The 24301-nt window shown below is 41.6% G+C and overlaps 1 protein-coding gene across 4 annotated transcripts in view; it reads left to right on the forward strand.

The window, feature by feature from the left end:
• The window catches only part of reck (reversion-inducing-cysteine-rich protein with kazal motifs), an 80110-nt gene that overhangs the window by 27743 nt on the left and 28066 nt on the right, over positions 1–24301 (forward strand). For all 4 annotated transcript variants that reach the window (XM_074622031.1, XM_074622029.1, XM_074622030.1 and 1 more), the window contains exons 3-14: positions 2257–2331; positions 6494–6530; positions 6791–6876; positions 6998–7045; positions 8555–8588; positions 10734–10931; positions 13464–13728; positions 13836–14009; positions 18410–18622; positions 19449–19585; positions 22492–22635; positions 22768–22956. In XM_074622031.1, the coding sequence (XP_074478132.1) occupies positions 2257–2331; positions 6494–6530; positions 6791–6876; positions 6998–7045; positions 8555–8588; positions 10734–10931; positions 13464–13728; positions 13836–14009; positions 18410–18622; positions 19449–19585; positions 22492–22635; positions 22768–22956 (1600 nt within the window). The remainder of the gene's footprint in view (positions 1–2256; positions 2332–6493; positions 6531–6790; positions 6877–6997; positions 7046–8554; positions 8589–10733; positions 10932–13463; positions 13729–13835; positions 14010–18409; positions 18623–19448; positions 19586–22491; positions 22636–22767; positions 22957–24301) is intronic.

A 24301-nucleotide genomic window follows, 5' to 3' on the forward strand; every position in this document is an offset into this window, starting at 1 on the left:
GTAATGTTCTCAGTGATATCTGTTCTCACTAAAGTGTACTAAAGTAGCATATCACATGCTAATTAAGCTACATTTGAGTCAAATAATTAAGGACTGCTTTAATTTAATACAGTCAAAAATATGATCTGCTGCTGGAATACTCATCTAAAGGTTTACTGTCCTATTTCAGTCACATGCCAACGCACAGTGGACTTTGTTAAACAGACCAGACCGCCTTTCTTGGCAATTAAGAACATGCCCACAGCCTCAAATGTTGGTCTTACGGAAAACCTAGCGAGACAACTTTCCTGCTTCAGCTTCCTGAGCGCGGTCGGGAAGCACAGGGGAGACTTTGTTTGGCCTCCAGGTCCGAAGTTGATGCTCTCTTCAGGGCTAACCCCCTTTCACTTTACACAGCAGTTAGGAAGCAAGACATGGGCACTTAACGTGGCTCTTGAGGAACTGCAGCATTCTGTTGGAAAGACGCCGGACCAGACTCCCAGGCCTTAATGGCACATGATTGGAAAGCGCATCTTTACCGAAACTGTTTTTCTTAGGCGCGCATCGCTCGATGAGCCCGGCACCGGAGAAAGAGCCCATTAGTCTGCCAGCCAGCACTTATTCACCTTTCACACAGACTGAGAGAGCCTTACAATTGGCCTGCTTGGCCCGTTGGTCTTTTGTTGCATCGTAGAGAGTTCTTCTTTGATTATCTGCCAACAAATCACTGTCGCTCCATTTGGTGTTGTGTCTTCCTGTCACTTCAGTAGGGATGTAAGAAGTTACTGTCAATCGGCGTTGTAATCCTCTGATTCAGTTTGCTCCGACAAAGAACAAGTCCAAGAACACCTGATTACAAACACATTACGAGCACCTGGAGCCTGGCATGAAGGACATGTTCCCGGAAATGAATAAGCTCCACATGGACAGTGGCATACAAACAGAACTCAGTGCTACAGTTGCTGAAATAAAACTGTTCTCCTTTTCAGCCAAGTGAAAGATAAGAAGAGACTTTAGTAATCCAGTGGGACAGTATTCAGCAGCAACATTGTAACAATAAACAGAAATAGAGAAACTTTGAAGTGTTAAACATGTACCACAACCAACACTTCCAATGTGCAAGAAAGAGACATCAGACACAAACAAAGAAATAGAAACACCATTTGTATGATTGGTCTCCACCATCTGTCCACTACAGATCTGTCTCTTAAACTCTCTAGGTAGTGTACTGTGGGTTGGTGAGAGCCATGTGACTAAACCCCAACCAAAGTTGCCAGATGTAAAACTGAAACAATGAGCTAAAAGAGACTAAAACGTCCATAGAGCTGAGAAGAGCTGCAGCGTAGGGTTCATCTTAGAGTAACGTACAACATAGTCATGTGATCCATTGTCAATTTAGTAATATGATTATAGATAACACTTCTTCACTAACACTTCAGGCTACAGTTAGTGAGCCGTGACGCCTGAGGAGGTCAGCAGGAGGCTAAACTACTAGCATTTTCTCTCCATTTCTGAAACGCTTTGCCAATATAGTAGCTCACTAGAGCCTTGAATCACAGTTTTGCCCAATGATGCCAAAAATATTCTGCCTACTGCAGGTTTAAGTGCTTTTTTTAATCACCAATGTGCAGTGGTTCTCAACCGGCGTAAACAGCTGTGTCCTCACGCCTCCCTTCGCTAAAAGAACAACAATCAACTGCACTTACAGCTTTTTCTTGAGAACACGTATGTGTTTGTCATACTTCCAACTTTGGAAAACGTGTAATATACCAGCTCATCTAGTCTGTTTACATTTTTCCGTTTGCTCGAGCATTATTTTTTTCCCATCCTGATGCGCTGTGATTGGCCCTCTACACCGGGCGGACCTGGTCACTGGTCGCTCAGCGCTACGTCACATGTTGATAACCAGTAATCAGAAATGAACTGAGAGGTTCCTGACTAATTCACATTTGCGATTTGGTCTGGTTAGGAACCATGTTGATGTGCTGATAGTGTAAAACAAAAACAAGTTTATTTAATGGCTTTTGTCCAAGACTTCCGAGGTTATGGACATTGGAGATGCTGCCGTCACTGGAAAGAATGAGTCTCCATGACTCCAGGAGTGTGTCCTGTATGTGATGTCTGTGTGTTTAGCTTTGAGTCTCTCTGAGAAGACAGAGTGCACTTTTAGATGCAAATTGTGCTCATCTGGTTCAACTGGTAAATGTTGTATTGTGTATTACGTACACGGATTTAGAGCGTGTTGTATTCATTCTGTATTTTGCTCCCATCTCGCAGCTCGCCACCATAAAGAGTGAGTCTCGTCTAAAGCATCTCCTCCAGAGGTTACCCAGTTACTGTCCAGAGTTGATGGTGAGTCCACTGCCTCTATCACTACAACACCAGCTGTATTGATTTATTTATTATGCACAACACCTGGTTGGGATGGAATCACTCAGTCCTACTTTACTACTTTACTTATGGAATAGGAACAAAAACTTTACATTCAACTAAACTAAAAAAGTATAAAGAAGTTTACAAGGTGATGGGTAACACTTTATAATAATCAATAATAAGTAAGGGATAATGTTCGCGGAGGGGTCTCTCATCGCCCTGTCGGGGTTTATTTCACAACAATGACCCGCTAGCTGTACATTATCCCGCTTATTACACGGCTACTTACTGAAGAAATCAATATTTTGACACAGAAACGGTCCACCAGAGTCTGACATCAGAACTGCGCCCATAGCAACGTTCTGTTATACATAGCAACGGTCTGTTATACATAGCAACGGTCTGCTATACATAGCAACAATCTGTTATACATAGCAACGGTCTGTTATAGAGAAATTTCGGACCGCAGAACGCCACGATTGACCAATCAGAATCGAGTATTCAACACAGCTGCGTAATAATAAAAGGTAAATTGTTAGTTAATTAAACTTTAGAGAACTTGAGATCTAAAAACACACTGCTTATCGCTGTACGTGCCGCCAAACAGAACGAAACGGAGATCCTTGAGATTTGAAACTTTAAACAGGAAGTAGGTTAGTGGTTGCGGTTACCAGAATACTGGAGCACCTGGTTAAACCACACAATCTCTCACACACACACACACACACACACACACACACACACACACACACACACAGGCTCTGACCTCCCCCCCACCACGGCTAATTACAAAGCAGAGAGGCTGATTTGCTGCCTGTCTCGCCTCTCTCCATGAGCCTATTAGAACCACACCAGTAATTAGACTTAGGAAGTCTTAAATTAACATGTGTCCTGTTCTTATATAGCTGAACTGATGCAACAACACTGTAAGCTATTGACATGCACAATGCACATGGACTGTATGCTTGTATTATTACAGCTGCTACTCTAATTGAACTGGGATTGAATTGTTATTCTAAACATGTAACTGATTGTATTCAGGTTTGGGTTTAGGTCTTAGTGCTGTCACGATAGCAGAAATGTTGCTTTTCTTACCATACTTTGGGCCAGATTTACATGCAGATTGCAACTGCTAACTCAATGAAAACCAGAGGGAGTTCCTTGATAAATCTGTCCCTTAGTCGAGAATACTGGAATTGTTTTGATACTGATCCTAAAAAGCAGAAACACTCAAAAGCGGTGATGTTCAAGTTTATAACAGACTAATGTCAGCACACTGAGAAAAACAGAAAGGTAAACGAGGGCATTGAACACAACACTACTGTTATGCAAAATACAGAAGGCTTCAATAATAAGATAAATTGATGAGTTCAAAGTTCACTCTTGACCCTAAAAACAGTTATTTGACAAAAAAAAGTCCTAACTCTGTTTGCTCAGTTGTCATGGAGATGGTTCAGTTGTCATCATATGACCTAAGTGAGGGCTGACAGGAGCATAAATATGACGGTGCCTTCAAATGAAACTCGTGAGCTTGTGTGTTTACAACATGGGAAGTTGTGTACACAATATGTTTGGCGTTCAAGCGATGAAGTCGTGAGAACACCGTTGCTAAGCAACGGCAATATTAACAGGAAATGCAAAGACATGATGACAGAGAAGAAGGTGAGGCCGTGGGAATATCAACAATTTCCGCAGTCCTAAGAATGAAGAAAACAATATACAACTAAAATTACAATATATTCACTTATTATGCACCGAAAAATGAACTTCCATGGCCTCCGGCATTTCTGACAACCAATACAAACACGTCACAACTCGTGAACTCGGAGCCTTCAGAAACGTTCCACTTACGATGTCGTCAATACCACAAGACGGGGCGTTCATATGGATTATTCTTGTGTTCTTCTTTTGAACACGGTAAACACGACCCCATTTGAAGGCACCAATAGACCACAGTGTACAGACATCTGTACAGTGGTGGTGAGGAGCCTCCAACACCAGTGTTTCACAAACGTTTTTTTCTGGGGACCCACTTTTTAAAATTGACAAACCACTGCGTGATTGGCTTGTTCGGGTGAGTGGGCACAACCTCGATACCCCCGATCACTACTGCGCAGACTTTGGCTTCAAATGGCAGTTCCTGTATCCGTGATATTTAGGCTTCACTTTTGTATAGTGGGAGGAAATGGAGACGCATCATCCATCTACTATATACAGTCTATGGCCCCAACAGGTTCACCCAGCCATGATAGTGAGGCATCCAGATTTCATATCACGTCCATATAACTATGAACATATAACTATGTTTCATCTTTATTCATAGTCATTTAATTCAGGTCTTTTCTGACCTGAAGAAGAAGACTGCTTAGCTCTAATGTAGATCATATCAGTCTGTAACAAACAACAAGAAAAGCTTTTATCACACACGTACACACAAAGGCTCTCAGAGGAGACTGGAGGGATTTGTGCTTTGGCTCATGTAAACTGCAGCATTAGTCTTCCTGTCATGTTCTCGCCTTATTGGCCTCCAGCTACATCACAAATCACGTTTATGCTTCATGTAAAGACACTGTAACTCCATGCTCTGGCTCTTAAATGATGCTGACGCCCGCTGAAGGGAACCTTAGTTCCCCAGCCAAGAGACACGGTGGGAGTGTTAACAGTGACGTGCTTATTTACACAAATGACTGGCCTGGAAACGCATACGAGCATGAAAGGATTCTTCTTCTACCACACTATTTCCATGTTTTTCTGTGCCGCTGTCCCTATCGGTGTCTCTCTGTCCCAGACGAGCTTGTTTGTGATGATTAATCCCAAAGCATTTCACCACAAACCCACTGGGAGTTTCATAGGATTCATGATGCTTTCCTGTTTTGATCCAACCAATGTACCGTTTGTTCTCTGTGAAATTAGAGAAAACAACTTTTACCATCTCTTCAACAGTTTATGTGTTCTCTGGCAGATTTTTTTCTAGAATTACTGGATAATGAGAATGTATTTAATTATAAGCCATGCTATGGTGAAGCATTAATGTGATACTTACTTGATAAGGCTGGCTAGCACCATGAAGCAGAATCTTTGGTACCACTGCGGATAGTATAGTGTGTGTGTATACGTATATATATATATATATATATATATATATATAGCTTATTGGACTTTGGGTCTGGCACTCCACCGTGAATCCCATTGTTGAAGCCCAACCTCCTTTACCAAAACATATATCTGAATATTATGTTTTGCTATACTGTATTGATTCTCAAAAAAGGTAACATAAACATAAAGTGTGCCTCAAGCTCCGTGTGTCATTATAGTACACCACTTTTACATAAGACCTTATTGCAACCTTATTACACGGCTGGGTTGAATACTCGATTCTGATTGGTCAATCACAGCATTCTGCAGTCTGTTATTTCTCTATAACAAACCGTCGCTATGTATAACAGACCATTGCTATGTATAACAGACCGTTGCTATGTATAGCAGACCGTTGCTATGTATAGCAGACCGTTGCTATGTATAACAGACCGTCGCTATGTATAACAGACCGTCGCTATGTATAACAGACCGTCGCTATGTATAACAGACCGTTGCTATGGGCGCAGCTCTGATGTGGGACTCTGGCGGACCGTTTTTGTGTCAAAATATTGATTTCTTCAGTAAGTAGCCGTGTAATAATATATAATAAAAGATATAATAATCCCCGACAGGGCGATGCTGCATCCCTCCGCTTCACGGTGCAGCATCATCCTGTCGGGGATTCTTTCACATCAATGACCGGCTCGCTGTACATTATCTCTTACTTAAACATGACTTGGTCTGACTGGAAACTGGCTTTTATCAAATGTTAGCTCTTACCCATCTTAAAGCTAGTGAACAGTATAGCATTGCTTCATTCTTTAGAAGCAACAGGGTGTATAAGAAATTACAAATATTTTGCAACATGAAACCTAAAAATGTAAAATGTATAATATAATGTATATAATGTAATGTATAATAAATTCTTCCAATCATGATGTCAAAGTTTGTGGAACATGCTCAAGTTCTCCGCTATTGATTTTGTAAGCTGGCGTGATAGGACATGTTTTATTAAACCTCAAGTCAAGAAGAATGTAACCTTTTCTTCTCCTTTGTCTTCTAGAATGAACTTTGGATGTGCATCAACTCTACCCTTCCAGGTAAGACAAGAGTGCTAATATTAAACCCTGTACCAAAAAAACAACCACCACTTGACCCAACTTTTTACCAAACTGAATTAAAATCTGCCAAGTCATTTTTTTATATCCTGGCAACAGACGTAGAAAAGAAGTTGCACCACGAACACCATATCAGCAGTGGACAACACATATATCAAGCTTTTAATAAGGGCCAGTATTGTGCATTAAATAACTCAGTGCCCACCATATGATTGATTTTGTGGTGTTTGATTTGTCTCCAGGCGTATCCAGGAAGTCAGAGGGCTGGGTGGGTCTGGGCTGCTGTGAGCTGGCTATCTCAGCTGAGTGTCGCAGGGAATGCAGACAGGTGAGATATCGTGAATACAGTATGCCCAACTTTCTTTTTTAAGAATGACTGCCCGGACATTTATTTTGCTTCCACCTATATGCTGTGGTTTCATGATTTCATTTCCTTTTTCCCCTTATAGGCATCATCTAAAAATGACATAACAAAAGTATGCAAAAAAGTCACAGAGGTAAGTCCGATAAAATTAATTCAGTAGCAAGAGAGCAGCGATGGTGGAGCGAGCTAGAGAGTGAATGAAGAGAGGGAGCGGCGTTAGTGAGAACCGAGCAGTGAATCAGAGAAATAAAACATTATAGCTTACGCCCAGAGGACACCACCACAGACTGCTAGAGGGTCATAGTGATGATTGAGAATGATTGTTGTTGTATCAGTCTATACATTGTTTTGTTTTGTTTTTTTAGAAAATCCCTGCATATTATACCGTTAATTATAAATTAAAAAACATATATGACTACCACTATTCCTACTGTACTTCTAATTTCACTTGTGGTATAACTGCTAATATTATGTAAAACTGAATACCATACTAATACCATAATAGTTACTTTTATGGTATAAGTGTCTATTTTACATATTTTAGCTTTTTTTTAAGTGAAAACAAAATAAACAAGATTGTTTAAAGAAAATACATAGATCGGAAAAAAAGAATGAAAAGGGATAAAGGACAGATACTTCTACAACATTACATAAAAGACTTTCCATTATGATGAGAATATATCAGGGCTCTCAATCGATTCAAATATTTAATCGCGATTAATTGCACATTTTTTATCTGTTCTAAATGTACCTTAAAGGGAGATTTTTCAAGTATTTAATCCTCTTATCAACATGGGAGTGGACAAATATGCTGCTTTATGCAAATGTATGTATATATTTATTATTGTAAATTAATGAACAACATAAAACAATGACAGATATTGATCCAGAAACCCTCACAGGTACTGCATTTAACATAAAACAATATGCTCCAATCATAACATGACAAACTGCAGCCCAACAGGCAACAACAGCTGTCAGTGTGTCAGTGTGCTGACTTGACTATGACTTGCCCCAAACTGCATGTGATTATCATAAAGTGGGTATGTCTGTAAAGGGGAGACTCGTGGGTACCCATAGAACCCATTTACATTCACTGATCTGGAGGTCAGAGGTCAAGGGACCCCTTTGAAAATGGACATGACAGTTTTTCCTCGACAAAATGTAGCGTACGGTTGGAGAGTTATTTAGCCTCCTTCTCAACAACCTTGTATGACATGGTTGGTACCGATGGATTCTTTAGGTTTTCGTTAAAGAAATTGGTGGTGTTAGAACAAATTTGTTACGTTTGTAACGTAAACGCGTTATTATCACGTTATCTTTGACAGCACTAGAATATATTCATCTAAATGAAAAGATAGAACAGTGGTTCCCAACCTGGGGTGGGGAATCCCCATGGGGCCCCAAATATTAATCCAACATGGTTAAAGGAATCCGAACGATAAGATCATTTTGCAGTACTTTCCTGTATCTACAGGGGAGTTTCAGAGAAGGAAAAATCACTCTCTGGTCATGACTCACATCCATTCTAAGGCCTTTGATTTAGTCGTCGTAAACAGTCACTGAGACAGAGCTTTAGTATGCTCTTTTTGCTTTGTATATGTTCAAATATATCACCACAACGTTTCTCTTCTCCTTGTAGAACTCCCTCTACAGCTGCATCACCAAAAATGAAAGTAAGTTGTTACTCACACACACACACACACACACACACACACACACACACACACACACACACACACACACACACACACACACATAACCAACATAAACAGTGAAGACGCCAACTACTGATCTCATATCTGCTTCCAGCCAACAAATAAATACAGCACACCACTGTCTTCTTGAACCAATAGATGGGCTTGTTTGTATTCTCTCTCTGTTTCTCATTCTGTAAATATACAACGTGTTATTTGCCTGGCAGGATGTGAGGTCAGTAACTTCCTGTTGACAGGTGTAATGTTACTAAAGCTGACATTAACACAAAAAAAAATGTTACTGAAGTACAAAAGTATTAGCATCAAATATATACTTAAAGTACCGAAAGTAAAAGTATCCTACTCATTATGCAGAATGGCCTATTTCACAATAATATATATTATGGTATATTATTGTATTATAATTATTGATGCATTAATGTGTTCATCACTTCAATGTTGCAGCTGGTAAAGGTGCTCATTTTAACTACGTTATATGCTTAATAATGATATACTACTTCATAATACACCACAGTTTATTAGTTGATTTTTATTTAGTATTACGTATCTGGATCTGCACATAGCTAGTATCTAATATTGTCAAATAATTGAAGTAAAAAGTACAACATTTCCCTCTGAGATGTAGTGGAGTAGAAGTGGGCTATAAAGTTACGTAAAATAGAAATACTCAAGTAAAGTACAAGTAGCTCAAAATTGTACTTAAGTACAGTACTTGAGTAGCTTACAGGCCACCACTGCTCGAGCACAAATCTAGTCTCTTAATTTAGCTATCAAAGTGCACCAGGCTGATGCATTTAACTTTAGAATGTACAACATGTTCTGGTTACTGTGAAAACCTGGAACAAAGACGGGGAAAACTGCTGGAAGGAATGTGTTTCTGTGAATAAATTAATTTACTTTGCAAGTAACTTTGGGCTTCCAATTTTCTTTCATATGCTTAGTACTTTCTTACCAGTATGGACGTGAAGTAGGTCTTAAATTGCATACATAACAGTCTTAAAAAGTCTTAAATTTGACTTGTTGCATACCTGCAGATACCCTGAGTCAGAATGACCAAATCTGAGGAATGTAGCTTTACAATAAAAGAATGAAATGCTACTAAACGTACACTTTTTATATGCCATGGTAGTTCTTCCTCCTTTGCTAATGTGGCAGCTCCAGTATGTAGTAAGCAAAGAGAGAGAACAATGCTATCCTAACACTGACCAAAGACATGAAGGTCTCTTATGCTTCCTGATGGTTCTTAAAGTAACACTTTGACATTTTGTGAAATATGATTTACTGTATTGCAGACAGTTAAAGCTCCAGTAGGGCACATTGAGCGAATGATAACAAATAGTTATTTTTATATAACAGTCACTACTGTCAAGTAGTGCATGAGATAGGTAATCTGAAAAAGAAAATCATGTTCATCTGTGCTCATAATGGCATTTGCAAGATTTCACAGACCGGAGGAAAACAACCAATCAGAGCCGAGTTGTCTCAAAGTGTCACGAAACTCGCGAACTCCGATCAAACGGTCAAACTAAGCAGCGCTGATCAAATATGAATCAATATTCTGTTACTGTAATGCCTATTTCTCTCCTCAGATGTTTTCAGAATCATCTTATAGTGCACGGTTTAGCTGTAAAATGTCAAGTCAAGTCAAATCAAGGCCGATGGTGTCTGTTTTTATTCCGGAAAAAGGGTCACGTGGTAGTGGCGGGACAAATGAGGGAAGGACACTTTGTGACTGATGAGACCAGGAAGTAAAAGTGGGTGTGTGCGTCAGCGTTTCCACCCATCCAGATTAACACATTTTAAATTTTAGTGGTTGGAACATACTGGAATAGTGTGGACGCTAGGCGTAAACGTAGCAAAAGTTATGCATTTTAAAAACATATTAGTGTGGATGTAGCTTTAGATGAGAAGATTGTCATCTAACTCACTGCAAGAAAGTGAATATGTACCAACATGTTGAAATGTCCCTTTAAGAACCATCAGAATACTCTTTGTAGTCTTCTACTTTTACTCACACAAAGCCAGTTTGTGTATTCAAGTATGTCACTTGTGTGTGTGTGTGTGTGTGTGTGTGTGTGTGTGTGTGTGTGTGTGTTCCTCCAGTGGGCTCCACCTGCTGCAGCTATGCAGGACGTCACACCACCTGTAGGGAGTACTGCCAGGCCATCTTCAGGACCGACTCGACCCCCACCGTGTCCCAGATCAACGCTGTCAAAGAGTACTGTCAGAGTCACAGCCCTCAGCTGCTCAGCTGCGTCAGCAACTTCACCAAGTCCTACCCCATACGCAGCCCTATCGACAGTAAGTCCAGCCACGCTTCATAAAGCATATGGAGCTGCAGGAGCACTGGACTCATTCAGCCATCACTGATGCCAGTAGTTGTATGAGTTGTAACCTCATCTGTAACCCAGGCAGTCTTCATTTCGTTAACCAAAACTATGACCAAATATGTTCGTTAAACAAACTGTTTTTCCATGACGAAGACGAGGCGGCACCGACGTCATCAAACACTAAAGCTTTGTTTATACTCGAGACTCGTACTACAAGCATGTACAGAGGCGTTTATGCTCAGTGCGTTGTTCGTTGCGGTATGCTCCGAAACGCCAGAAGGCGTACAAACTAAATACTCTGTTGATAACCAAGAAGTCAACGAGTGGTGACGGAAAGGAAAGTAGGCTGCCTGGCAACAGTAGTGAACACCGACGTACCGCTAAACATGCATTGTATTGTAACTTGTATAACTTGCATGTGTGTACTGTAATTATTACCGTCGCTTACCTCCAAGTCTAAATGACTCTCTGTCTCTCGGTGCTTCCCGTCGGGTCGCCACTCAGACCTTTATTTAGCTTTTACAAAACGATCTCTCGTATTCTTTCACAGCCTGCAGCAGAAAGCCTCTTCTGTCCTCAGTGTGTTGCCTGTTTCTTTCCAAGTATTTCATTTCATGTGACTGTCCCTGTGGTCTCTCCATAAACAGTTGTAAAGACGTCTTCCCTCGGAGGCATCCATGTTGAAACGAAAAGCGCAGTTACAAAAATTCAGAGGTGCACAAAAAAACAACAGCGACAACTGTGCGCGCTACGCGAAAGCCATGATGATGATCACTTTCTGGCGCTGACCTCGCGCCGGCTTCACTACGGCGAGCATAAACCAGGTTTAACCGTGATTATATCAAACATGCAATATCGTTGACGGAAAAAGACGAGTTTAAATTTTAGTTTAAAAACATAAAAACGTTACCAAAATCTCTCTTTATTTTTGTTCACTTCCACCTTCTCTTCCCCTCTCTCTGTCACTCTCTCTCTCACACACACACACACACACACACTCCGTGCTGCAGTGCAGCGCTCAGTCCGTCTCTATTCTTACGCCTCATCCACACTGGGAACGTCAGGAGCGCGTGGTGGCTGCGTGATTCATGCGTCTGATGTTCACACCAGCTGCATTGCAACTGCATGTCAGCTGCTGCAGCTGCTGCTGTCAGCCCTTTCTTTATACATAGAGTTTGCTTTTTAATGGCCATTTCATTTCATTATAAATATAATTTATATATATTTTAGACTGAGAAAGGTTAAGAAACGTGTGGTAATTTGTAAATAATAGTAATAATACACAATTAAATCTCCGTACTATGTTCATTCATGGAGCTCTCCAAGTCACTGCATGTTCTACAACACTGTCCGGCACATATTTCAGAATAAAAGCCTTGTGTTAACAAATGAAGGAATTCTGTCCACAGAAAAAACGCTTGAGGGCTTTTATTTTGAAATGAAAGCAGGAAGTGTTGATTTAAACCCCATACTTTATCGATTCATGGAGCTCTCTAAGTCACTGCATGTTCCATAGCACTCATATTTCAGAATAAAAGCCTTGTGTTAACAAATTAATTAATTCTGTCCACAGAAAAAAATACTTGAGGGTTTTTATTTTGAAATGAAAGCAGGAAGTATTGATTTAAACCCCATACTTTATCAATTCATGGAGCTCTCTAAGTCACTGCATGTTCCATAGCACTGACTGCTCATATTTCAGAATAAAAGCCTTGTGTTAACAAATTAATTAATTCTGTCCACAGAAAAAAACACTTGAGGGCTTTTATTTTGAAATGAAAGCAGGAAGTATTGATTTAAAAATAAGTCTTTACTTTTTTTCATGTCCGTAACATATTCTACAGATAAACATGTAAACTGTAGTAATCTTGCTGATATGATGTTAATATTCAGTAAATAGATCACTTTCACTGCCTGTTGTTGTTGTGAAAAGCAAGCGGCTCGCGTTAAAATAGGCGAGACCTCGAATCTTTAGAAGAGAAGCAGCTGAGACGCAGCTGAGACGCAGCTGAGACGCAGCTGAGACGCAGCCGAGCCGCGCGTCTCATGTGGGCAGTGTGGCTGCTCTAACCTGTTAACACGGACGCCGAAATAAAAAACAAAGGTTTCCTCGGCCGCCACGTGCTGCTGACGTGCCCTGTGTGACCCGGACTTAACAAATAGCTCCAAACAAATAGAGGTCAGTATTTCACCTCTACTACTGGCTACATACAATCTACGTTTACAGTCATCAGTTATTAGAATAAGCCAACTACTAACTAACAGCAGGGAAAGAATACGCACAATTCAACCAAACTGCTGAAACTCTGAGAGCCGGTCAAAATAACACTGCTGTCTTATCATCTTCCCGTGTGGCTTCCGCCTGTAGTTTACCATCTGTGTGTTTACGCTGCCACTACGGCATGGTCCATGTATGTATGTCATTTTCTATATTGGGAACCATATATATCATGATATAATACATTTTCCAGCACTTATCAATCCATCCGTCCCTCACATCCAGGTCTGTACTGCTGTGACCGGGCAGAGGCGACCCACTGTCAGGTGGCTTGCCGGCGAATCCTTCGCACCATGAGCACCGAACATGAGATCATGGAGGGTTTGATCGAGGAGTGTGGCTCCCAGCCTCTCCCTCAGGAACCCATGTGGCAGTGCTTCCTGGGCAGCGCCCACCCTCCTTCCCCACCTGAAGAGGAGACCCCCCATCCCGCCAAGATGGACTGTGCCAAGCTGCACTGCTGCTCCAAGGCTAACACCTCCCTCTGCAGGTACAGCACACTGCTCAGTGGAAGCCGGCACATCGCTGATCAGAGAGCAGGTGGAGGTGAAGTGTGTTAGTTCTTCCTGTTCTAACTGTGCACTGTTGCTCTGACAGGGACATGTGTCAGGAGATCAGCACTAACTGGGGCAGCCAGACGTGGCAGGACTTTGACCAGCTCTGTGAGTACAACCCGGTGGAGACGGAGCTCATCAACTGCCTGGCTGATGTCAGAGAGCCCTGTCAGCTGGGCTGCAAGGACCTCGGCTACTGCACCAACTTCAACAACAGGTCAGACACCGGGGTGCTCACCAGGAGGCTTCTCTTCTCAGCTCCTCTCTTTATCTGACACTGTTTTACCCACTAATGATATTTTGACATTTCGTCATTTTCACGTCAGTCGAACACCATTAAATGTTCACACAGTGATCGCAACCTGCTCCAAAACAACAAGTGGATATGATCGGGTTCTTTAGGGTCCCAAAGTCCTTCTGCTTTTTTTTCTTCTTTTCCGTTATAATTTATTGGGAGTAACATCAGGTCTACAGAAACATGCAAATAGACCACAAATGTGAATGATTGTCCCTCCAACCCTGTGCCATTGCCGATGCAAAAAAATAAAGAACAAAAACAAAGTATTAAAAAACAAATTCAAATAATAATAAATAAAATACACATTGACAGTAATAATAATTATAGGATAAATCCCAAACTACAGATAAAGTAGGCTGATAAATCTTACTGTACAAATGGACAAATTAACTGTTTTTTCTTTTTTTACATTTTCATCAACAACTAAATTCACCCTCCTTTTTTGACTCTAATTGCTTTTAGAAGCAAGTGAATAAGAAAAGCATATTTGCATCAGTATTGTAAGAAATTACAGAAATTTATTAGGCGAATTACCAATCTAAAAGTCAGACGCTTAAACAAATTAAAGCTGCGACGAGGAACTTTAGTTTTGTGTTGATTTTAGCGGTCCATGTGAGTGAAGTGTTTCCAAGCACCAGACTCCCTTTAGAAAACCTCTCATTTTACTGCAGCAGGGTCTTGCAGTCTTGCCCGCTCAGTCCTGGTTCTGGTTCTCCCGTGCCTCCCTTCCCTCCAGCGGGCCTAGCAATACGGCCTGGGCCTGTGCTTAGAAATGAGCCATCAGGATTTCGTAAGGTTGTGATGTCACTAGTATACATTCACTTGTAGAAGTGCCGCTAAACTCTGCGTAGTTGACACACACGGTGACACTGAAGATGACACTGCCATCAGTGTGTGAATGTGTGTGTGAATGGGTGAATGCTGACATGTAGTGTAAAGCGCTTTGAGTGGTCAGAAGACTAGAAAAGCGCTATATACTGTAAGTGCAAGTCCATTTACCATTAGGTGAGTGAGGCAACCACAAAAGCTCACAGTCATTTGATACTGAGCATTCTGAAAAGCCTCGGTCACGTGAGATGTTAGATCGGAGTATCAAATCTAATTTAAATAGAAGTAATTTCAAATGTTACTGTATATGTTGTTGAAGTACTTGGTGTTGTGTTAATTATAATTATACCTATTCATTCCTGAAGCTGCGAGAAACTGTAGGATCTTCTCACTCAGTGTGTCTCCTACAGCATTCTGTAGCATGCTTCCAGTTCCAGTTTAATCATGGTTGGCTCTTAAAACATGACCGTGCTCTTGAGCAATCTGTGTTGAGGGTGGGGAATAAATTGGCTGAAATGGGTTTTGACCTAAAAGCATAGAGAGTGTATAAGAAGTGGACGAAGTCACCGTGACGTTACCCATTGGTTCGTGTTGTACCGTGTTGAAGCCTTGAGTTCAGCATTTTGGCCATCGCCATCTTGTTTACTAGATATTAATTGTCATGCATGTTTTGTCTAGCGAATAACAGGCTTGTTTGTAATGTACTCACCGAAAAAAAAACAGACTCCTTAGAGTGTCTTTTAGTGTAACTACATCATGCTACATTGTGAACAACAAATCCATTTTGATATTGGCAGGATGAGAGGTAGTTAACGGGAGGCTCCATTGATTTACATTATGATGCGTTCAGGCTCCATTCTGAAAAATGAGTATTCGGTTATGGTAAATTCTAACGTTATCATGATGTGTTCAAATGTAATCTTGTAAAATGTCGTTTTTTTTTGTTAAGAAACTTGAATAAATCCAGATGTTTAAAGGAGATGTTCTCACAGCAATATAAAATAGATAATAGAGAGAGAATTATGAGCTGTTTAACTTCATAACAAAAACCAGGATGCAAACGGTAATAAAGGAGTAGATGTTGAAGTGCATGGGATTTATTGTTTTACTTTTGTTTTTTTACCATGGTATCATATTGGTATCGAGAAACATGGATTCCACTGGTATTGGTGTCGACTACTAAATGTCTGTTATGGTGACATCCCTAGTGTAGGCCTATGGGGAACTGACAAAATGCTAAATGAAAACGTTAGGTGCACCAGTGCAACCAGTGTAAACAGTTAGTCTGGAGCCCTGCCTCATCCCAGTGGTCCCAGATCATCCGTACCACTCAATGGCTCTTCAAATTTAGAAGTTATCTTATTTTGATTCTTCTGAACCACCAGAGATAAGTTCAACACTTGTATTCGCTATTCAGAGCACAAAAATGCAAAAGCTTTATTCTCTTACATTCCACGAGAAAATATTATATTCAGACTAGAGGTCCAAAATTGAGTCTCAGTTTTCAGTGTCTGAACCTCAAACAACAGATTCGAAGTGAACAACGTTCTGAGTAGAAGAGACAATGATACTCCCTCTGAAGTATTTGGGTGGATTTTACCCTAAGCTTTCTGTTAGTACTCACAAAGTACAAATTGTGGTTTCAGATCATGACGGCATGGAGCTCGTGCTGTGGCATTGTGGGACTTGTAGTTCAGGCAAACAAACTGTGTGTAAGGCTCTTTGAGTTTCCTTCGATGGGCTCCAGGAGAGCCTTGTATGTCTCTCTCCTCCCCTGAGGGGTTCAAACACCGGGCCGTGGAGCCGGGAGATACGTGGAAAACTAACCCTGTTCTGGAGGTTGTGGAGTCAATGCAGAGACGCGAATAGACGCAAATTCACGCTGAGCGGCGAAAATGACGTGAAATTTGCATGACACACAGTCGCGAAAGCTTATCAGCGTTGAGATTCTCCTGTCGTGATGTTGTTAAATCAGAAATGGAGGGAAAAGGACTGTAGACGTCTGGGGGCACCTGGGGGCTCTACGATAAAAATCTATAGGTATAAATTAGGGCTGTCAATCTATTAAAATATTTAATTCCAATTAATCGCATGATTGTACATGATTAATTAAAATGAATTGCACATTTTTTATCTGTTCAAAATGAACCTTAAAGGGAGATCTATCAAATATTTAATCCTCTTATCAACATGGGAGTGGACAAATCTGCTGCTTTCTGCAAATATATGTATATATTTATTATTAGAAATCAATGAACAACACAAAACAATGACAGATATTGTCCATAAACCCTCACAGGTACTGCATTTAGCATAAAACAATATGCTCCAATCATAACATGGCAAACTGCAGCCCATCAGGCAACAACAGCTGTCAGTGTGTCAGTGTGCTGACTTGACTGACTTGCCCCAAACTGCATGTGATTATCATAAAGTGGGCATGTCTGTAAAGGGGAGACTCGTGGGTACCCATAGGACCCATTTACATTCACTTGTCTGGAGGTCAGAGGTCAAGGGACCCCTTTGAAAATCCTCATCAATATTTAGCATAAGTTTGGAGCGTTATTTAGCCTCCTCCGCGACAAGCTGCTATGACACCGTTGGATTCCTTATGTTTCATAGTAGTTTCTTATGATACCAGTATTTTCACTCTAGCTTTAAAACTGAGCCCTAAAGAAACGCAAGTTGCGTTAATGCGTTAAACAAATCTGCATTAACGCGTTATCAGTGCGTTAACTTTGACAGCCCTATTATAAACGTATGTGTATAAACAATAACGTCACTGACGTGTTTAGATGAGGTTATTTTGAGTGTTAATGGAGCAGTTACAATGTTAGCGTAGCATAGCATGAATGAAAACCAATGCTGCCTGGAAGGAAGGAAACACACAGCACAATAGAACCTGAACATTTCATATTTTTAACTTTATTTGAAAAGGAAGATGAAGAACGTTGATTGTCTGAGCTGCAGCAGCCCTGATTGAGCTTTACTGAGTTACTCTTAATAAGAATCAGCTGATCGCCGCATTTAGTTTTGGTTGGAGAGGAAAACCACTGTTGACCATTTAGGGGTGAAATAAAGTTAAAGACCCTGGGTTTTATACACACACACACACACACGCGCGCACACACACACACACACACGGCCGCTTCAAGATAAATAAAGCATCAGTCATCAGGAGCAAATGGAATGATGGAGCCACACCCAGAGCTTCTGCCTGGAACCTTCTCCGTTTAAACCACCAATTAGCTGACTCACTTGAGACCAAACCCACCAATCAGACATCAAAGACACTTCCTGGTGCAGTGGAAGAGGAAAACAACCCTCACATTATCCAGAGGGACTCCCTCTGAGCACACTAAATTACAATCCCCAACTTGCGTTGTTAACTAGCCTGATATATTTTTGACTTTTTGTGAAGTGTTATTTCTCTTTGAGGTCTTGTAAAATCACCTCTGTGTGTGTGTGTGTGTGTGTGTCTCCGTCCTCAGGCCAACGGAGCTGTTCCGCAGCTGTAACGTCCAGTCGGACCAGGGCGCCATGAGCGACATCAAGCTGTGGTCCAACGGGACGATCAAGATGCCGTTCATGAACATCCCCGTGCTGGACATCAGGAAGTGTCTGCCGGACATGTGGAAGGCCGTGGCCTGCTCGCTGCAGATCAAACCCTGCCACAGCAAGTCCAGAGGGAGCGTCATATGCAAGTATGTCCACTACCAAGTGACAAGTGAATACCCAGTAGTGGGAGTGGAACCAATACTGACACATATTTTGGGGTCAGTAATAACATGACATTGTAACATTTTGCATTCCAAACATTGCTGGAATGAAGCCGTCATTAATACTCTTAGTCTCACCTGCAGGTTAAATAACGCTCCAAACCTGCGCTACGTTTTAGTGAGGAAAAACTGGCATGTCCATTTTCTAAGGGGTCCCTTGACCTCTGACCTCCAGATCAGTGAATGTAAATGGGTTCTATGGGTACCCACGAGTCTCCCCTTTACAGACATGCCCACTTTATGATAATCACATGCAGTTTGGGGCAAGTCATAGTCAAGTCAGCACACTGACACACTGACAGCTGTTGTTGCCTGTTGGGCTGCAGTTTGCCATGTTATGATTGGAGCATATTGTTTTATGCTAAATGCAGTACCTGTGAGGGTTTCTGGACAATATCTGTCATTGTTTTGTGTTGTTCATTGATTTCTAATAGTAAATATATACATACATTTACATAAAGCAGCAGATTCGTCCACTCCCATGTTGATAAGAGGATTATATACTTGACAAATCTCCCTTTAAGGTTAATTTTGAACAGATAAAAAAAATGTGTGATTAATTGTGATTAACTATGGACAATCATGCGATTAATCGTGATTAAATATTGTAATTGATTGACAGCCCTAGTAATTAGTAATGGTATCAGATTACATTTTTAAAGTAACCTTCCCAGCCCTGTCTTTCTTATCAATTTGTTTCAAGCAGTGTTCCACTGGCTTTTGTTTTTAGTTATCTCTTATCTGTCCTCAGGTCAGATTGTGTGGACATCCTGACTCAGTGTGGGGACAGGAAGCGTTTCCATGAAGGACAAACTCCAGAGGGGATCTGTGAGCTGCTGTCGCCCATCGATGACCCTGAACGCTGCATCCCCCTCCGCACATACCTCAGTGAGTCAGCACTCATTCTATCTACATGTAGGGGAGCTCAGCTAGAGGTGGAAATACCAACAACAATATCGTGCTGTAACTGGAAAGAGCCCTTTTACAAAATCAAATCCCATGTTAGATTTTATAACCATACTGCCTTCAGTTCTTCAAAAGCTCATGCAAACCAAATCTGCAAATAAATGCATTTGTGTCCACCAGGAGGCAGAAGAGCACAGACATGATCTCATCTCATGGAGCCGCTTTGGACAACATTTGACCTACTTATTTATACATTCAGCAGACACAGAGCAACGTTAGCATCCCATCGGAGTTGTGTTTCTGTTCACCTGACCAGTTTAAAACCAATAGTCACCGGCCTTTTGGCTAACTGTGTCTGCTGTTTGGTGCTGCACAGCTAGTGTACAGTGGAAACAGCTGCTGCTGCTGGAAACAAGGTGGATGAGAGAAAACTATTCAGTAAATGTGCCGTAAAACTAAAACAACGAGCTAAGAGAGGCTAAAAAGCAAAGATGGAAGGGAATCATTTAGAGCAGGGGTCTCCAACGAGGAGCTCGTGATCTACCGGTACCCGGTCCTGAGTGGCTCACTAAAACAAATTGAAAACTGTGAATTTGAAATTTGATAACAAAAAGTCACTTTGTAAAACTGTTTAAATGACTACCCAATCAAATCACAGACACCCTGCTCCCTTCTGAGACCAAATGAGTATATGCCTGTCGGCTGTCAATTAAACTAGTGAAGCTGCTGTCAGGTTTGTAACGCCATAACATACAGCGATGTGAGCAGACTAGCCTCTCTACTAGACTCACATGTGCGGCGTGAGCGTGTCAGTCAGTAAAAGATGTAACATCGAGCGCCAAGTCAACAGCAACTTCTCACGGGACTTTCCGTCTGGTAGCAGTCTACGAACAGAGAAGGTAAAGGAACCAAAAACAACGCTTAGAAGACGACAGTCTCCGTTTACTAATCTGACGAAGAAGGCCGATGAAGCAAAGAGCCTTCGTTTAGTAGCGCACATCCTAACAAAACACAAGAAGCCCTTCGCCTATGGAAGATCTGTAATAGAGACGATGACTGCGGTGGCTGAAACGTTATTAAAGGACCATGAAAGTAAGACAGAAATGATGTCTGTTATTGGCGATGTACAACTTGGTGCTTTGAAGAGCTTTCAGCCACTTTCATTTAGTCCAATTAGCTCTCAGGGGAAAAGGTTGGAGACCCCTGCTTTAGAGTAACAGTTAGCACTGAGTAGTACACTGAGAGAAATAATGAACACATCTGTATTTACTTTCAAATGAACTCACATAATTTGTCATCTCTCAACTAGATGTTTTTGAATTAACCACAGCAAAGTGTTGGTCAGCTGGTCTGTAGACGTACCTTTCTCTTCTGCTCACATTGTTTTGAAGTATATCAGGGAAATTAAAACAGGATTTTTAGCCTTTATAGTGGCCTCAAGGGACATTGTCGGCCTGTTGGTCCCCCACTTTGGTTCAGACTGAAATATTTCAACAGCTGCTGGATAGATTGTGATAAAATGCTTCACAGAGATCCCCCAGAGGATGAATCCTATACCCCTTTCACACCGAGGACTCAACCAGGGTTGAACCAGGGTTGGTTGTGTATATGAGGGGTTGACCCGCGTTGATCGACTCACCTTTGCGATCCAGGTCAAGAGGTGGGTCGGACCAGGGTCGATTTCGATGTGAATTGCACGGACCAGGGTCGCTAACAAACGGTGCGGGACAAACCTATTCGGTTGCAAATGAGGGCGCACGGTCCGTGACGTAACTGTCTCAGGTCACAGGTCGCCGTGGCTCATAAACAAACTGTGGGACGGCAGCAGGAATGATTTCACACACCGAATGAGAGAGACATCCGCCGTTACGTTACACGGAAACACACCACGTTAATAATAAGCCGACCACCTCACGGTACCGCCAGCTGTACGCACATCTGTTTATAAAGCGTGTTTACACATCTTCTATTTGTAACGTTACCTTTTTAAACTTTTTATCTTTCAAAATAAACCTGCTAAAAGATCCATCTGTCGCCTGTTCTTTCTGTTATAAAGTAGAAGTATATCTTTGCTGGGATGGTGGAGTGAGTGAAATCTACATCTCAGTCTTCAGAAGTGTCTAATCCTTTAGTAAATGTAGCCTATATTATCATATTAGATAACACAATGTAGTCTGATATATGATAAATGGGTACTGGAGATAGACAGAGGAAAACAGGTTCATGTTGATGAATAGACACTGTAATCTGTATGTTGTCTGTATGTGTTTGCAAATATTACAGCTCCATACATACAACATAGTTCAACATGTTATAAAGCTAAACATGCTCGATGCACTCCATTTACACTGTAAACCCCCCCAGTGGTCCTAATGGCTTTGGACCCACCGTGAGGTTGACAACTATTGGATGGATTGTAATGGAATTTGGTACAAACATTCATGTCCCCCTCAGGATGAATTCTAATAACTCTGGTGACGCCTTTCCCTCTAGCACCATCATCAGGTCAACATTTAAATGTGTCCAACACTTTGGTTTATGACCAAACACCCACACACCTAATGACATTCCCATCAGCCTCAGCCGTACGTTGTGTTTACTGCTACTTGGCTAATGTTAGCATTGGCGTATTAGCGTTGTCGTTGTGAGCATGTTAGCATGCTGACATTAGCATTTAGCTCAGCCTCACAGAGCTGCTAGCATGACTGGAGACTTGTTCATCTTTGGGTCAAGTCTCAAGTCCAGAGGCTGTTACATTGGGGCTTTTTCCCTCTGATTGGGCTCTTTGTTTTGATAAACAAAAAATACTCTCATATCTCATCTGACACTCATATTGAATCTTGTTTTACATCTTCATATCCACCCTCTACCCCTACCCCTTTACACAGTCGCCAGTCCCCTTGGCAACGGCATCATGGAGGAGGTCATCCATCCGTGCAACCCCAACCCCTGCCCCAGCAACCACTTATGCCAGGTCAACAGGAAGGGCTGCCTCGATGAGCTCAACTGTCAGCCGTACATCTGTGTGCCAGGTACGAGCAGCTCCTGCTACCGTTCAGCAGCTTCACTGTGTGTCTGCAGCGTGGCGGTCCATCTCACTGTGTGTGTGTGTGTGTGTGTGTGTGTGTGTGTGTGTGTGTGTGTGTGTGTGTGTGTGTCTTCAGGCTGTAAACTGGGTGAGGCCTCAGAGTTCCTGGTGCAGCAGGACTCTCGTATCCTAGTGCCAACTCGAAACGGTCCTACCGGGTGCCACGAGGTGTGCATCTGTGGTGTCAGTGGGCGTCTGGAGAACTGTCAGGAGATGCCCTGTGTGGACATCAACAAGCCCTGCGTCGTAGGAGGCCAGAGGAAAAGTAAGAGCTCCCTCATGTCCGTCTGCATGTCCAAACAGTTTCCACAGATCCCTAAAAGACAACAAAAGTCTGTCGGAGAAACTCTTCACCTGGCCAGTTGGGTTCAGATTCTCTACTGGACTTCGAATCATTTTGAATTAACCTCTTCAGCTCTACAGGGTGCTGGATGGTGTGGTTCGCCTAGACAGACAAACCAAAATAAATCAAGAATAGCTCCACAACTACCAGGTCTATATGAATAATCTTGGTCTCTATGGATAGGTAAGACCTCAGAGGATTCACCCCCAGTGTCAGGAACATTGTGACTGTTACTATGCCTGAGGAAACTGTGATGAACCAAAGGAAAAATATACATTTTGTATCCTGGCCTAAAATGCTTTCTAGATTAGACAGTGGATAACACCATTATAGCAACGATACGCCAAGAGACGCCACTGAATTCATTCAGCAACTCCTCGACTACAACTGTGCCAAAGCAGATATAAATAACACAAAGCACATAGATTCTACAAAGGTTTTAGTCAGGATAGGACCAGGATGACTCTCCGTTTGGCCACTTGGATACCCAAAATGCGCCAAATGGGTGTTCTACCTCTTGAAAGGGAATCTGGCTCTAAAATACTCCTGATATCCACTACAGGAGGCTATGGGCACACAATGGAGCCTATGGCCGTGACATTCACCCTGTGCATCATCACATTCTACCATTGTGCATCATCACATTCTACCATTGTGCATCATCACATTCTACCATTGTGCATCATCACATTCTACCGTTGTGCATCATCACATTCTACCATTGTGCATCATCACATTCTACCGTTGTGCATCATCACATTCTACCGTTGTGCATCATCACATTCTACCGTTGTGCATCATCACATTCTACCGTTGTGCATCATCACATTCTACCGTTGTGCATCATCACATTCTACCATTGTGCATCATCACATTCTACCGTTGTGCACAGTATAACTTCAATAAAAAACTACTAAATTGTATAATTTTGACTCCAAATGGAGTAGTTTTATTATAATAATGAAATATGATCAAGTAGATAATAACAAATAAGATCAATAACAATTTAAATAAGAAAACAAAAAAGAATCCAAAGTCAATTATGTACATTAAAAATACAATTTCTCATGCATTGATTTTGTAACTAAAATATGGAAATCATTACTCAACAAACATTGTTTGGACTAAATCCACTTGGAGTGTTGTTTTAGTCTCGTTAAGTCTGTTAGAATCTATTCAGAACAAAGACCACCACAGCATTTGATGGAGTTTTTAAAGGCAGTGTTTTAACACACAGCTCAGCAGAACCCCGTACCGGGTCCGTCGG

This window comes from Sebastes fasciatus, chromosome 21 (assembly GCF_043250625.1).
Source record: "Sebastes fasciatus isolate fSebFas1 chromosome 21, fSebFas1.pri, whole genome shotgun sequence".
NCBI classification, from domain to species: Eukaryota; Metazoa; Chordata; class Actinopteri; order Perciformes; family Sebastidae; genus Sebastes; species Sebastes fasciatus.